Consider the following 13,538-nt stretch of genomic DNA (forward strand, 5'->3'; position numbering starts at 1 on the left):
AATCAGATGGACAAATTATTTCAAATAAATTATGAAACAAGGCTTTGAATGGTGACCAAGGAACGAAAGGGAACACTGAATTCCTTATCATTCCCAAAAAAAATCACCATTCACAAGGAATAGTTTTTCCTTCTTGTTCCTCCCAATTCCTTTTTTGTAGAGAAATATAGAACAAAAACATTCCTTGTTAAATTTGATAAGGAACAAACATTATTTTTCATTCCTGCAATTTTATTCCTATACGTTCCTTTCCTATTCGTTCCTCGTGTTCCCGAAAAGGTCACCAGTCGGAGCCTTAATGTTAAGAGAAGCATTGAGCTGGTTAAGCAAACTGAAAAAATATTTTCCTCCGATACGTTTTGGATTCACAGTCGCCACTAAAAGGATGACAGGATTTGTCGGCACTGGCCGTGAATTTGTAGAACACAGTTGCTGCCTGGTCCCAGGGATACAGTTTCATAACAGGCCCTTTGAAAATGTTGATTATGTTCATTTGATAGCTAGACACTTAACTATTCAATAGAGAGAAGACATTATTTAAATACATGTAGACAGCTTACTACTTAGTTTGTAAGTGAATTAGAACACACCTTGTGTTCGCTATTCCACTTCGTCAAGGACAGTACGGTGAATGAGCAATTCTCCATTCAATAGCTTCATGTGGCCAACAACATCTACACCATTGTTAGAATAAATTTATCAGCTAACTATAAGAATTACACAGATAAGCAAAGATAACCAAGTAAACAAAAGATAAGAAATAACAATTCAGATAAAGAATAAAGCTGCAGATCGTTTCAGACCTTACCATAGTGGTATCCCCTTAGTCCACAGTTGGATTCAAATCCTCATGAACGTGGAATCTGAACCGGTCATCGTCCATAGGTAGGCACATGTGGTCTAGACCGATTAAAACAGGTCTGTATTTGAAACATATTGCTAAAAGGTGATCAGCAACTCGGCAGGCCTTCGTTGCATAGCTCTTTGCTTTTCGTTGCGTAGAAATTCCTCAAAGCTCGTACCATGGAGCACGATGTGATGAGATGAACGCTTGGATCAGAGTGGCCTGTCCGAAAACAAAAACGTCAGACCCGTTACTCAAAATTAATAATAATATAAGTTTTTCTTTTATATTGAGCATCTATTACAACCAATTTTTTCATTCGGCATTTTCGCTTCATTGGGTTTTTTCATTGATTTTTTTTCACTTATATCAGCATAGTAAAAATTTGGGCTTTATAGTTTTGGTATAAAAATCATTTATACGTTTATTAAACAAACCTGAAATTATATTTGAGAAGGTATACGATTATGTCAAGTAATCTGCATAACTATGATAATTTTTACTGTAACTATCAAATTAAAATGAAATTGTGGAAGAAAACACTCAGACCTGTTCGTCGATGATGAGCATCTCTAAGCCAATAAGAGCTCCACCTTTCGAACCGTTTTCGACCTCCCAGAAATGGATCAAACGGAAGTATAATTCCAATGCCGATGGACCCGTTGAGATTGATACGACTCCCATTATCCAACGTCGTTGACATATAAAGCAACCGGAGACTTGCCGGAGGTTTGAACCAATTTCATGCCCATCGATTGTTTTTGGTGAATGGAGGTTGTAGAATCACTACAAGAATTGTTTAATATAGCTAAGGACGAGCGACGACAATTCCGTAGCCATATTCATTAGCTACGTAAATAGCAACAGATAGCAACAAAAGTAGAAATTTATAAATTTATAGCTAAATCTGTTGCGATCTCTAGCTAAGTAGCTACAACTGTGATTTGTAGTTATTCCATAACTAACTTGCTACTGATTAGCTAAAGAATAAGTTATCGCAAAAGCAATTTTAACAAACAAATGATTGTGAATACTTTGGCATCATATGATATGATAGATAGTATCACCAGTATTTTAAAATTCGATTAAAGAAATGTATTCCACTACACATTTAGACAATTTTGATCTGAGATTTATGTATTTAGTGATAAGTGATCATATAGATTATAGAGACTGAGACAAACAATTTTTTGTAAAAGTGTTTAATTGAGGGTGTAAAAATCACATTTATGTAATATTTTTATGTATCGAATTGAAAAAAATGTAAACATTGAACCTAATCTTAAACTTAAACCTTACATCTTACACCATAAACCATAAAATCTGCTTAGTAAACTCTAAACCCTGTAAATCTTCATTTTTTTGAAAAGAAAACCCTAAAAATCTATACCCTAAACAATAAACCCTAAATATGTTTACCCTAAACCATGAACATAATATCCATAGTTGTATATTGGGAATTTAGATGTTTATTATAGTTATTAAAATATAATAACACTAGTTGCATATTTGATTTTAGCAGGCATCGATATAATTTAGAAAGTATTTATTAGAATGAGTATATAATTTATCTCATTTCGTCACTTACCAAAAAAAAATTACAAATCAGCGCCAGCCGCCAGATTTATTTCATGGCCGCGAAATATTTTCCAAAAACTTTCAGTATCCCCCCCCCCCCAAAAAAAAATATTTTCCCAAATCTCCGCCAAAATTTTCTGATTATAACTTTAATTCTTGTTCTCCATCTTTCCCAGTCTCTCTCCAAGTCTCTTTTCCCCTTCACGGTGATGATATACACAGCCTTTTTCAATATTTATCTTTTCGTTTTCTAATAGCTTCAAGACAGATTCTTCTTTAATTTTGTAATTCGGATTTGGGTAGTGGGTGTTTACAAATCGTAATTGAGTTGGGTTAATTTCTTCATTCAGCCTCTTCCTTATTTACTGTGAAATTATATTGTTTAGATTTGTGTAGTGGAAGTGTTTTATGACGAATCGATTTAGGGTTCTCATCGGGAAGTACGCGGCCGAGTGAAGGGAGACAAATTCAAAGCGAGCAAAGAAAGATACTTCAGCTTCGTCCTTCCCACAGGGGGAAGCAAACCATATGTTATTGCTCTCTTAAATCGACTTGTCGACGTTTATTCTCCTGAAGATTGCAGCTCTCTCTATATGTGTTTCTAGATTTCGAGTTAACCGCCCTCATTCAAGAAGAGAAGTTCCTCAGCTTAGTTTCAGGTACCAGTTCCGTGCTTGATTTCTGATGTCTGTCTGCCTTAGAAGGAACTCAGATTTCTTCAAACACCAGATTCGCCGTGTTTGATTTCACATTTAAGTTTGTTGAAGTCTGTGTTTGTTTTCTAATCGCAGGCTTCGATTCGGACTGCGACGTTGATCCTGACCCGAGCTTTAGGGAGATTATGAAAGATGTTGAGATCTTTGGTAACACAGTCCTCTCGGTCCTTACTCTCGTGCTACACACAAGTCGTACAGCTTTTGGATGGTAAGATTTTATCTGCACAGCAAGTGTTTTGTTCATGATTTTTTTTTTGTGAAAGTTACATCTTGACGCCTGTTCTGTGCTTCAAGTAGTTAAATCCTTTATGTTGTTTTTGCAGCACCAACAGGAACGGAGGCTATCCTGCCATATACATACATTTTGCATTGATTTTTTCAGAGGTAAATCCTCATTGACCTTGTTAAGTTTCCTTTTAATTCTCCTAAAGATTTTATCCCTTAGTGAATTTTTGTTCTTCTAAACTACAGCTCTATGATTTCTAACGGAACACCATATGACGGACAAGATGACCAATTTAAAGCTTTGGAGAAGCTGGGTTTTCAACAAAAATTTCATTAGTTTTAGATCTTTTTGTATTTGGTTTTACAATGTTAACATTTTGGTATCAAACAAGTTACTTTTTGTTGGATTATGTTCGAAAATTAAAATTGACACTTTTTCATTTTGAGAATTAACTATAATTTTAAATAAATAATTATATTTAAATTTCAATTAAAGTTTTAAAATTATAATGTGGCTACAAAATATTTGTAGCTATACTTGTCACTAGTTAGCAATAAAATAAGTTGTAGCAATGTTGTTGCTGGTGGCTACAGAAAAAGCTCTTGCTAATTCATTGCTAAATGGCTACAAAATGGCTAGAGATTTTGTTTAGCGTGGGAGCTGAGGCCAGGGATTTAATTTGTTGCCATCTGTAGCTAAACTGATTTTAGCTATAGATTGTATGTGATAGCTACAAAATAATCAGTAGCTATTTAAGTAAATTCTTGTAGTGAATTTGGTTCGGTAAAAAACTTCAACAGACAGATGAGTTTATGTAGTTGGAGAAAGAGAGGAATTTGAAAGGATATCATTGCTCACGCAGATAGAATTAAAGAAGTGGAATGAATGATCAAAAGTGGAGAAACAGAAGAAAATGCAGAAAGCTGTAACGATGAAGACGAAGCGGAAGAGACGGCTTGCGATGAAATTAGGTTAATGGGTTCAATCGAAATGTTTTAATGCAATTTTTTAAGGAACGGGTTTGACGTGGCAAAACAACACTTTCTCATTGGCGGATTTTTTAGGTGATGTGGACACTCTCTCTATTGAGGATTTACAACTTTTAATATTGTAAGATATAAACCTTTATAGTATAAAACAAGTTACAGTCAGTATCATAGTTAAAAGATGTTAATACTAAATAAAAACAGAGAATCTCAAAATAATAAAACAGTAATAATCTCGAGCTAATACTAAAATATAGTAATCAGTGTAATTGGATAATATTATTTCATGTTGAACATAGGTCAACTTATGTGAACAGAAGTCTTTAAGTTTTGTCCTCTTTGAAGAAAAGTCTTGAAAACCTTAAAATTTACGGGAAAAGCCAAAATATTAGAGAAAAATCAAAATGTGTGTGGAAAACCAATCTAACATACAAAAAATATGCTTAAAAGGAAACTGAATTTTACACAACTACACCACCAAATAATCTTCTAGAGTCCCTTATATATTAATTGAGAAGTCACTTAAGTGATTTCTGCTGACGTGTCGCTCATATGAGAGTTTTCCAATTAATTGTTATAATTTGATTGGTTGGTGGTTTTTAATTTTTTATTTATTTAATTAAAATTTTTAAAAGAAAACTAATCCTAGAATTACCTAATCTAATATATGTTTCCAAATATACAATTAAACATCTTAAATATCGATGAATTAATATAATTTATTTATAGAAATAATTAAATATCATAGATTAAATTATATAAATTGATAATGTACATTTAAATACATATGATACTACAGAAACAATTACAAAAATGGTTTTAAATATATTTATATTAGTAGTGAATACAATAAATCATAGATTCCAGAAAACTAATTAACGTAAACCTAATAATATTAATTAAATTCACTCATTTACTATATATATATATTCTAAAATGTTTCAAATGAATGCAAAATAGTCAAATATATAATTTTAAAAAATTCTCATCATTTTCCAATGATCATAGATAAGTTATCACTTTTAGAAATGATTAAAACATAAAAATTATATGGTAAGTCATCTAAAATTATATTAATCAAGAAATATTATTTAATTCATCTTTTAATATAAACAAGTGAATTAAAATTATTATATGGTAAGTCACTTAAAATTATATTATATGGTAATTCATGTAAAATTATGATATAGTAAGTCATTTAAAATTAAATTAATCAAAGTATTTTTCACATGCTTTTCATAGAGTTAATACTCTATTAAAATAATTCATATAGCTTTGATTATAATAAAATTAGCATGTTTGTTTTGAATAGTAAAAAAAATAAAGGAGACATAAAAACAGGAGGGAAGAATAATAAAATATGTTTGTTGTGTTCTTGGTTCTTTTATAATCTTATGTATGTTGTGTATTTCTATTCCGGTCTGGTTACCCAGACCACCTCAAGTCTGAGTAATAGAACGGCTTTTTGACGGAAAAAGAAAATATTCTTATGTATTTAATTTTTTTGTCTGTCGAGATGCATGTATTTTTTGTGTTACTATAAATGTGAATTAATTAGTTTTATGTGTTTTTAAAACATTGTGATAAATTGAGTAAGAAAGATTAATAAAATGACATGTTCTACAATTGTTAAAGTCAAAGATAGAAAATATAATGTAAATTGCAAGTAAGATAAATTATTTAAAAATAATGAGATATATATTTTGCGGTATAATAACTTTTAAAATGTACAATAATAAAATTAGTTTTATACAGATAAAAATATTTTATTTTGATATAATATTGGATCTCACATTAATATTAAGTATATATGCCTAAAATAACAACATTTTGTTATTTAAAAATTTAAAAATTATTTTTTTTCTTATTAATTAATCAAATTTAATTAAAATGGGTGTGTTTTAAAGGAAGAAATGGTTTGTTTAACCCATTGAAGTTTTATGTTAAACACTAAATAAAAAATGAATGAGAAAGTGTGATTTGTAATTTGACAAAATTATGAGAAAAATTACTTAGATTACCATTTTCCTAATACATGTTTTCATGTAAACATTAACCAAATTTACCCTTGGTTTTAAAGAGATAAATCATATTATATATTAATTGAGAAGTCACTTAAGTGATTTTTTTTGTATATATTGTTAATAGGTTAAGTTTTTTTAAAAAGTTATAATTTGATTGGTTGTTGACGTTTATTAGTTATTTATTTTAATCAGATCTAAAAATAAAAGGTAACTATAGAAATAATTAATATAAATTACCAGATAAGACATGTAATATTACAAATAATGATTTATGGTAATTAATTGTAGAATTGGAGAAATAATATATATTTTTTTATCAATTTCTTTCTCTTTATCAATTATTTATATATAATTAAATAAAATACTTTAACTTTTTTTTATTGAAATTTTTATGGTTATATATTCTTATATAAAATAATTATATATGTAGGTAAAAAATTATTAGAACTTTTTATGGTTTCTAAAGTCCACACAAAAATATTTACAAAATATCTTCATGATAAAAGCATCCGATCATTGTATTGGTCCTACACAAAAAAAAAACTCTTTTTATTTTTATTTTTTGAAAGCTAGAATATGCCCGGTTTTTTCACATTTTAAAATAAAATATAAAGTAATTCTACAACCAATTATCTGAATTAATTATAATATTGCTTTTCTATAAGAGAAATATTTGTAATGACTAAGGTTTACGTTGTTGAACTATTTTAAATCTCAATGATCTTCTAAAAATATATACTAAATTTTTTGAATATCCAACTATTTGAAATTAAAAATTAAAATTCTAAAATTTTAATTATTATTCAAAAATCATAACAATGTAAACTTAATATATATTTCTTCATATAATATAATTACCCGTAAAATTGCGGGCAAACACCTAGTTAAATATTAAAAGGCTATATTCACTTATTAGTGTTAATGCTATTTGAACATCATAAAGGTTTTCTGAATCCCTCATGGCATGATGATTTTATCAAAACTATAACCAATCTTTATCATCTCAGATGAGTCACAGTAAATATCAGAATTAAAGAGGTTAATACTGAACAAAAACATATAATCTCAAGAAAATAAATCAGTAATCGTCTCGAGATAATACCAAAGTATAGTAATTTGTTCTTGTTAATAGACTAGTGCGGTTACTCTATACTGGTAGTTTTGAATCTGGAGTGGTTAGCATTTTGCCTAGTCTGTCATACCATTCGACCATATCCAATGTGGTTAATTATAGTAATTAGTGAAACTGGATATATTATTATTTCATGTTGGCCAGAGCTAAAATCATGTAAACAAAAGTCTTTATTTTGTCTTGATGAACAGAAGTCTACAAAGATTAAAATTTACCTAAAAAACAAAATAAATTTTAGAGACAAATCAAAAAGAAAAACAAAAGTGATCACTTTCAAAGCAGAATATTGGATACAAGAGTGTAATAGTAATTTCTCCTCACTCTATATAAACTCTCGCACATCTTCACATTTTCCACACAACTCACAAAACATGTCTTCTTCGTTTCTCTCATCTACTGCTTCTTTTTTCTTCATCGTTTTACTCTATCTGAGTTCCTTCCACGTCTCCGATGGAGCTCAACAAGCTACTTACATCGTTCACATGGCTAAATCTCAGATGCCCTCGAGCTTCGACCACCACTCTCTCTGGTACGATTCCTCACTCCGCTCAGTCTCAGAATCTGCTGAAATGCTCTACACTTACAACAACGCAATTCATGGATTCGCCACTCGGCTTACTCCTGAAGAAGCCGACTCGCTGATGACCCAACCCGGTGTCATCTCGGTTCAACCAGAGCAGCGGTACGAGTTACACACCACTCGTACTCCACTGTTCCTCGGGCTCGACGTACACAACGCAGGCCTATTCCCTGAAACCGGTCCATCTAGCGACGTCGTCGTTGGAGTTCTCGACACCGGTGTTTGGCCAGAGAGCAAAAGCTTCTCCGACAAAGGATACGGCCCCATTCCTCCTACATGGAAAGGCGGCTGCGACGCTGGGACTAGATTCACCACGTCCCTCTGTAACCGCAAACTAATCGGAGCTAGATTCTTCGTTCGGGGTTACGAAGCAATTAATGGGCCAGTGGACGAATCCAAAGAGTCAAAATCGCCTAGAGATGACGAAGGTCACGGAACACACACGGCGTCAACCGCAGCGGGATCAGTCGTGGAAGGAGCTAATCTTTTAGGCTTCGCTAATGGAACAGCCCGTGGGATTGCTTATCGCGCTCGAGTGGCTGCTTACAAAGTTTGTTGGAAAACTGGTTGCTTCAGCTCAGATATTTTAGCTGGAATGGATAAAGCCATTGAAGAAAATGTCAACGTTCTGTCGATATCGCTCAGCGGTAGAAGGACAGGCTATACAGATGCTACTGCCATTGGAGCATTCGCGGCCATGGAAAGCGGGATCTTTGTTTCCTGCTCTGCTGGTAATAATGGCCCCTTCTCGTTCAGTGTAGCGAACGTAGCTCCGTGGATTACTACGGTTGGTGCTGGTACATTAGATCGTGATTTCCCCGCGCTCGTGATTCTCGGCAACGGGAACAAATATACTGGAGTTTCCTTGTTTAAAGGAGACGCCCTTCCCTCTAAATTGTTGCCGTTTGTTTACGCTGGGAATGCTAGTAACAATGCTACTTATGGAAATTTTTGTTTCCCCGGAACACTAATTCCCGAGAAGGTAAAGGGGAAGATCGTTATGTGCGAGAAAGGAGGGAATAGGGTTGAGAAAGGGGAGGTAGTGAAAGCTGCGGGTGGACTCGGAATGATTCTTGCAAATACGGCCTACGAGGGAGAAGAGCTTACGGCAAATGCTTTTCTGTTACCAGCGACTACTGTGGGAGAGAAAGCCAGTGACATTATCCGCCACTACGCCTTGACCGATCCGAATCCCACCGCTTCGATTGTGTTCCAAGGAACGGTCGTCAACGTCCGGCCGTCTCCTGTGCTTGCAGCATTTAGCTCGCGAGGACCTAATCCGATAACGCCAAACATTCTCAAACCGGACTTGATCGCTCCGGGAGTCAATATCCTCGCCGCGTGGACCGGAGCTGTGGGACCTTCCGGACTAGCTTCCGATACTCGCCGCGTGGAATTCAACATCATCTCAGGAACGTCCATGTCTTGCCCTCACGTGAGCGGTTTAGCGGCTCTTCTCAAGTCTGTGCATCCCGAATGGAGCCCGGCCGCGATTCGATCTGCTCTCATGACCACTGCTTACAGTACCTACAAAGACGAACAACCGATCATTGACATCGCGACGGTTAAACCTTCAACGCCGTTCGGGCACGGTGCAGGACACGTGTCACCGACGACTGCCGTCAATCCAGGACTCATCTACGATCTAACGACGGCCGATTATTTAGGTTTCCTCTGCGCATTGAAATACAATTCGTCGCTGATCAGAATCATATCGAGAGGCAATTACGCTTGCGACCCAAGCAAAACGTACTCCGTCGCTGATCTAAACTATCCGTCTTTTGCCGTTAACGTCGACGGCTCCGACACGTACAAGTACACACGCACGGTCACAAACGTTGGAGGAGCTGGGTCATACTCGGTTAAAGTAACGTCGGAGACAACAGCACTCAAGATTTCGGTTGAACCGGCGGTTTTGAATTTTAAAGAAGTAAACGAGAAGAAATCTTATGAGGTAACGTTTACAGTTGACTCGTCTAAGCCGTCTGGGTCTAACAGCTTTGGGACCATTGAGTGGTCAGATGGGAAACATGTGGTGGCCAGTCCCGTGGCGATTAGCTGGTCATAGGTGGTCAATTATGACTAGCAGATATTGTAATGTTACTTTCATAAGAATTCTGTTTCGGTTAAACGGCATGCAGTCTGCTTTGTTGGTAATTTATCATGTGACTTGAATATTTAATGAAAACTATAAAAAGGGTTAAGACTATTTTAGCTGGCTAGTGTGTTATGACTATTTCTATTTACTAGGCTGTGGACATATATACTGACAATTATTAAATTAGTGTATGAGATACGAAATATACTAGGCATGCATTACTAGTTCATGATTTATTAATGGCCAATCTTCTTTTTTTTGCTGAAATTATTGGTCAATCTTGATTCACGTTGCATGAATGTGAACCACTCTACGTAGGAAACTCTCAGCAATCAACCACCTCCAGTGTATCATAACAATGTGATTACGATAAGTATAAAAATATGAATCTCATAAGGTTGAAAAGACTCTAAGATCTAATGATAACGAACAAGAGGTTTCTATTTGAAGAAACCAACGACAAGAAGTTCATCAATATGAGGTAATAAGGAGATCCATCGAAATACTTATCTTCAAACAAACTATTAAAATGTATGGCTTTTGTTAATAGTAAACTCACCTCTTTCCATCAATTACACAAATTTGCAGATAAAAATCCAGAAGAAAAGAAAAGATAAAAATTCATATTTTAATATTATTTTAAGCTTATTTAAAAAAAAAATATATATATATATATATATATATGTGTATTTAAATAAACTATTTTAATCGAACTGCGAAATCTATAATAAGTAAGTCGCTTAAGTTCTCGACTTATAATTTGAAACAAAAATAAATTCATATTTGTGTTAATCATCAAATTATTTCGATTCAATCGAAAATCAACAGTTAAATATAACTAACATTGTTGACTTTTTGTCGTATTAAAATTGTTTGCTTAATGAGTTATATTCGTGTTTAAATGAAATTAATGAATAAAATGATGCGTATATGCGTTGAAGTTATTTTGATTTAAATTTGAAAGTTGAGAACTATTTTGTTAATTTCTCTCTAAGATTTTATACAATAAAGTTGTCTTGTCTCTCTCCTCCTGCGTCCACGTTATCAGGTAGGGGAGGGCAATCAATGACACGTGGCAGTCCTAAATTAAGCTTCCAATGTTGTTTTTGCTGTGTTGTGTTGATCGGGCCAAGTTTTGGTACGACACGTAATAAGCAATCTATTATGGGCCCACTTCTATTCTCAAAGTCTTCGTCTTCTCGATTTCTTCGTCTTCTCGATTTCCCTTGCTCCCATGGGTGTTCCTCTGCCAAACGTTACTTCTTTTAATTGATTCACGCCTTAAAGCGAGTACTTTAACTTCTTCCGGCCTCTAAACCCACTACGCCGAGTTCAATGATCCGTCTTCAACATCGATTTCATTACCCCTAATTCTTCATACTATAAATAAGCCATGAAGCCCTCTCCATATTGCAGTGCTTCATCTTATTTTTTTGATGGTTTCCTTACAAACTTTGATTGCATAAAATTATATGAAATTTATATCCAGAAAGAAATCGTGAGAAAAGAATATTTGCTTGTCGTTTTGTGTGCTTGACTGTGTTTATAGATCTGAATGTGCTTATAAGTGCGATGCTATGATCTTCAGGTACCATGGCTCCACTCTGATATCAGCAAGTTTTTCAGGGTAAGAAAAAATACACTTCCTTACTAAAAAAGTGCCAAAGATTCTCCTTTTCTTTTTTTTTGGTAACAAATGTAATCCATTTTTCCAGCCTTCCAGCACTGCACTTTTGATTTACCTGCACCGTTTGTGCTCCTTCACTACTGGCGTTTTCATCTTCCAGCAAAAACTTCCACTGTACCACTAAAAGTAATCTTTGATTCTAACCTCAGAATTGTTTGTCCAGGTGAAACGGAAGTGGAGTTCTCAACCAGATTAGTCAAGAATGCAGAGGATCTTATCATTAAAGAGGGACCAGAAACAGTAAACATTCGATTGATTACTTATGGAAATTGCCATCTTTATGTGTTAGGATGATGTTGGCATCTCAATATAACACAAATATCTTCTTTCTAGATTGGTGCTTTTATCGCTGAACCAGTCATGGTTGCTGTTCGTGTGATACCTCCACCTGCTACGTAATTTGAAAAGGTCATTTCTATAACTTCATTGGTACTAAGTACATTTGGCAATGGTTATGCTATTTTGTGTTACTAAGTACCAAGTATATTGGGCTCTTTCTGTACTGCAGGTCCAAGCTGTTGTTTGCAGTATGATATCCTGCTCATTGCTGTTGAAGTATGTGCATATCTAACTGAACCATGTTCATTACCATGACCCCAAAATCGATGGATAACAAAAATACATGACTAACCATTTGTATTTTGTTTGGCCTTTAAGTGAATACACCATCAAGCCAGATCTTCTGTCCTTAGCTAAGGTGAGATTTTTGCAAACTGATTAGTAGCCTTTTATCTCGGTTGACAAATTTCCCGTACGATTGGTTAGTGTTTTAATATATGCAGGCACCGTCTCCAGCACATATGCCGATGGAGCCATTCTTATGAGTCAAAAAGTAGCAGATGTCATGTATTCTCAAAGCAACAAGCTTGGTATGTTTTTAGTTATGCCTAACGTGGTAAGACTCAAATGTTCTGATCTTAAAAACCATTTTTGGTATTTCAGGTGATTTCTCGCATGGATTTACTTATTCTGCTCATCCATTTTCATGTGCTATAGCGATTGAAGCGTTAAAGACATACAAGTAAGTTTGCGTAACCAAATGATGTTATAAAAAAGACACTGCAATTCAGACTTCATAAAATGCAGGAAACACTTCATATGGATTACTTGAGCAGCTAAGCGTTGCGTGGTTTCTTGAGTACGCCCCCCGGCACTGTAACATGTGGTTCCGTAACTGAGCTCTCGCCACAGTAGCTTCTGTAGATGTCGTGATATCATTCAGTGGAGGCAAATACTGGGCCTGCACCACAGGTGGTGTTAGTGTGAGTTGTAGATAGCTTCTCACCATCAGAGCACATGCATGACACACATGTAAATCCATGCATATCATCTTCTGGGTTGTTGTTCCCGTCCTGTCAACACAGATTAGACTATGTCACACTAACTCTCTATTAAAAAGTTTTTGTCAGCTTAGCTAGGAGTATGGGATGGTTTACATGTGAGTTGAAAGTTGCAGTTGGGGGTTGGGGCACGTTGGGTGATCATCTTAGAAGGATCATTTCAACCTCCATAAGCTCTCCCTCTTTCATGACATTGCGTGCCTCCAAAGACGGAGAAGCCGCGCTTCTGAGGAGAACGGCCGGCCGTCAAACCGGCAAACGTTATTGGAGAGTAAAATGTAAAAATTCAATAATTTTGTTATATAGATACTGATTTAAAATAATACA

General features: G+C 34.6%; 1 protein-coding gene and 2 long non-coding RNA genes across 4 annotated transcripts; all 3 read left to right on the forward strand.

Annotated features, from left to right (window-relative positions):
- The first annotated feature begins 2,480 nt into the window (after positions 1 to 2,480).
- On the forward strand, positions 2,481 to 3,803 carry LOC106407280. Of its 2 annotated transcripts, XR_007328452.1 has the most exons (5): positions 2,613 to 2,628; positions 2,809 to 3,081; positions 3,214 to 3,346; positions 3,462 to 3,522; positions 3,610 to 3,803. It is a non-coding gene; the product is annotated as an uncharacterized LOC106407280 (long non-coding RNA). The 2 variants fall into 2 exon arrangements; XR_001281697.3 differs by having other exon boundaries at positions 2,481 to 3,081.
- A 4,010-nt stretch (positions 3,804 to 7,813) lies between these two features.
- LOC125592596 (subtilisin-like protease SBT1.7) lies at positions 7,814 to 10,295 on the forward strand. Its single transcript, XM_048767865.1, has one exon. It carries the CDS (start codon positions 7,878 to 7,880, stop codon positions 10,152 to 10,154), a length of 2,277 nt encoding a protein of 758 aa, XP_048623822.1. The 5' UTR covers positions 7,814 to 7,877; the 3' UTR covers positions 10,155 to 10,295.
- Positions 10,296 to 11,055: 760 nt separating this feature from the next.
- On the forward strand, positions 11,056 to 13,538 carry LOC125592597. The gene is made up of 6 exons (XR_007328453.1): positions 11,056 to 11,811; positions 12,035 to 12,111; positions 12,205 to 12,568; positions 12,654 to 12,740; positions 12,814 to 12,892; positions 12,958 to 13,538. It is a non-coding gene; the product is annotated as an uncharacterized LOC125592597 (long non-coding RNA).

The sequence above is a fragment of the Brassica napus genome, chromosome C9 (assembly GCF_020379485.1).
Source record: "Brassica napus cultivar Da-Ae chromosome C9, Da-Ae, whole genome shotgun sequence".
In the NCBI taxonomy this organism is placed as follows: Eukaryota; Viridiplantae; Streptophyta; class Magnoliopsida; order Brassicales; family Brassicaceae; genus Brassica; species Brassica napus.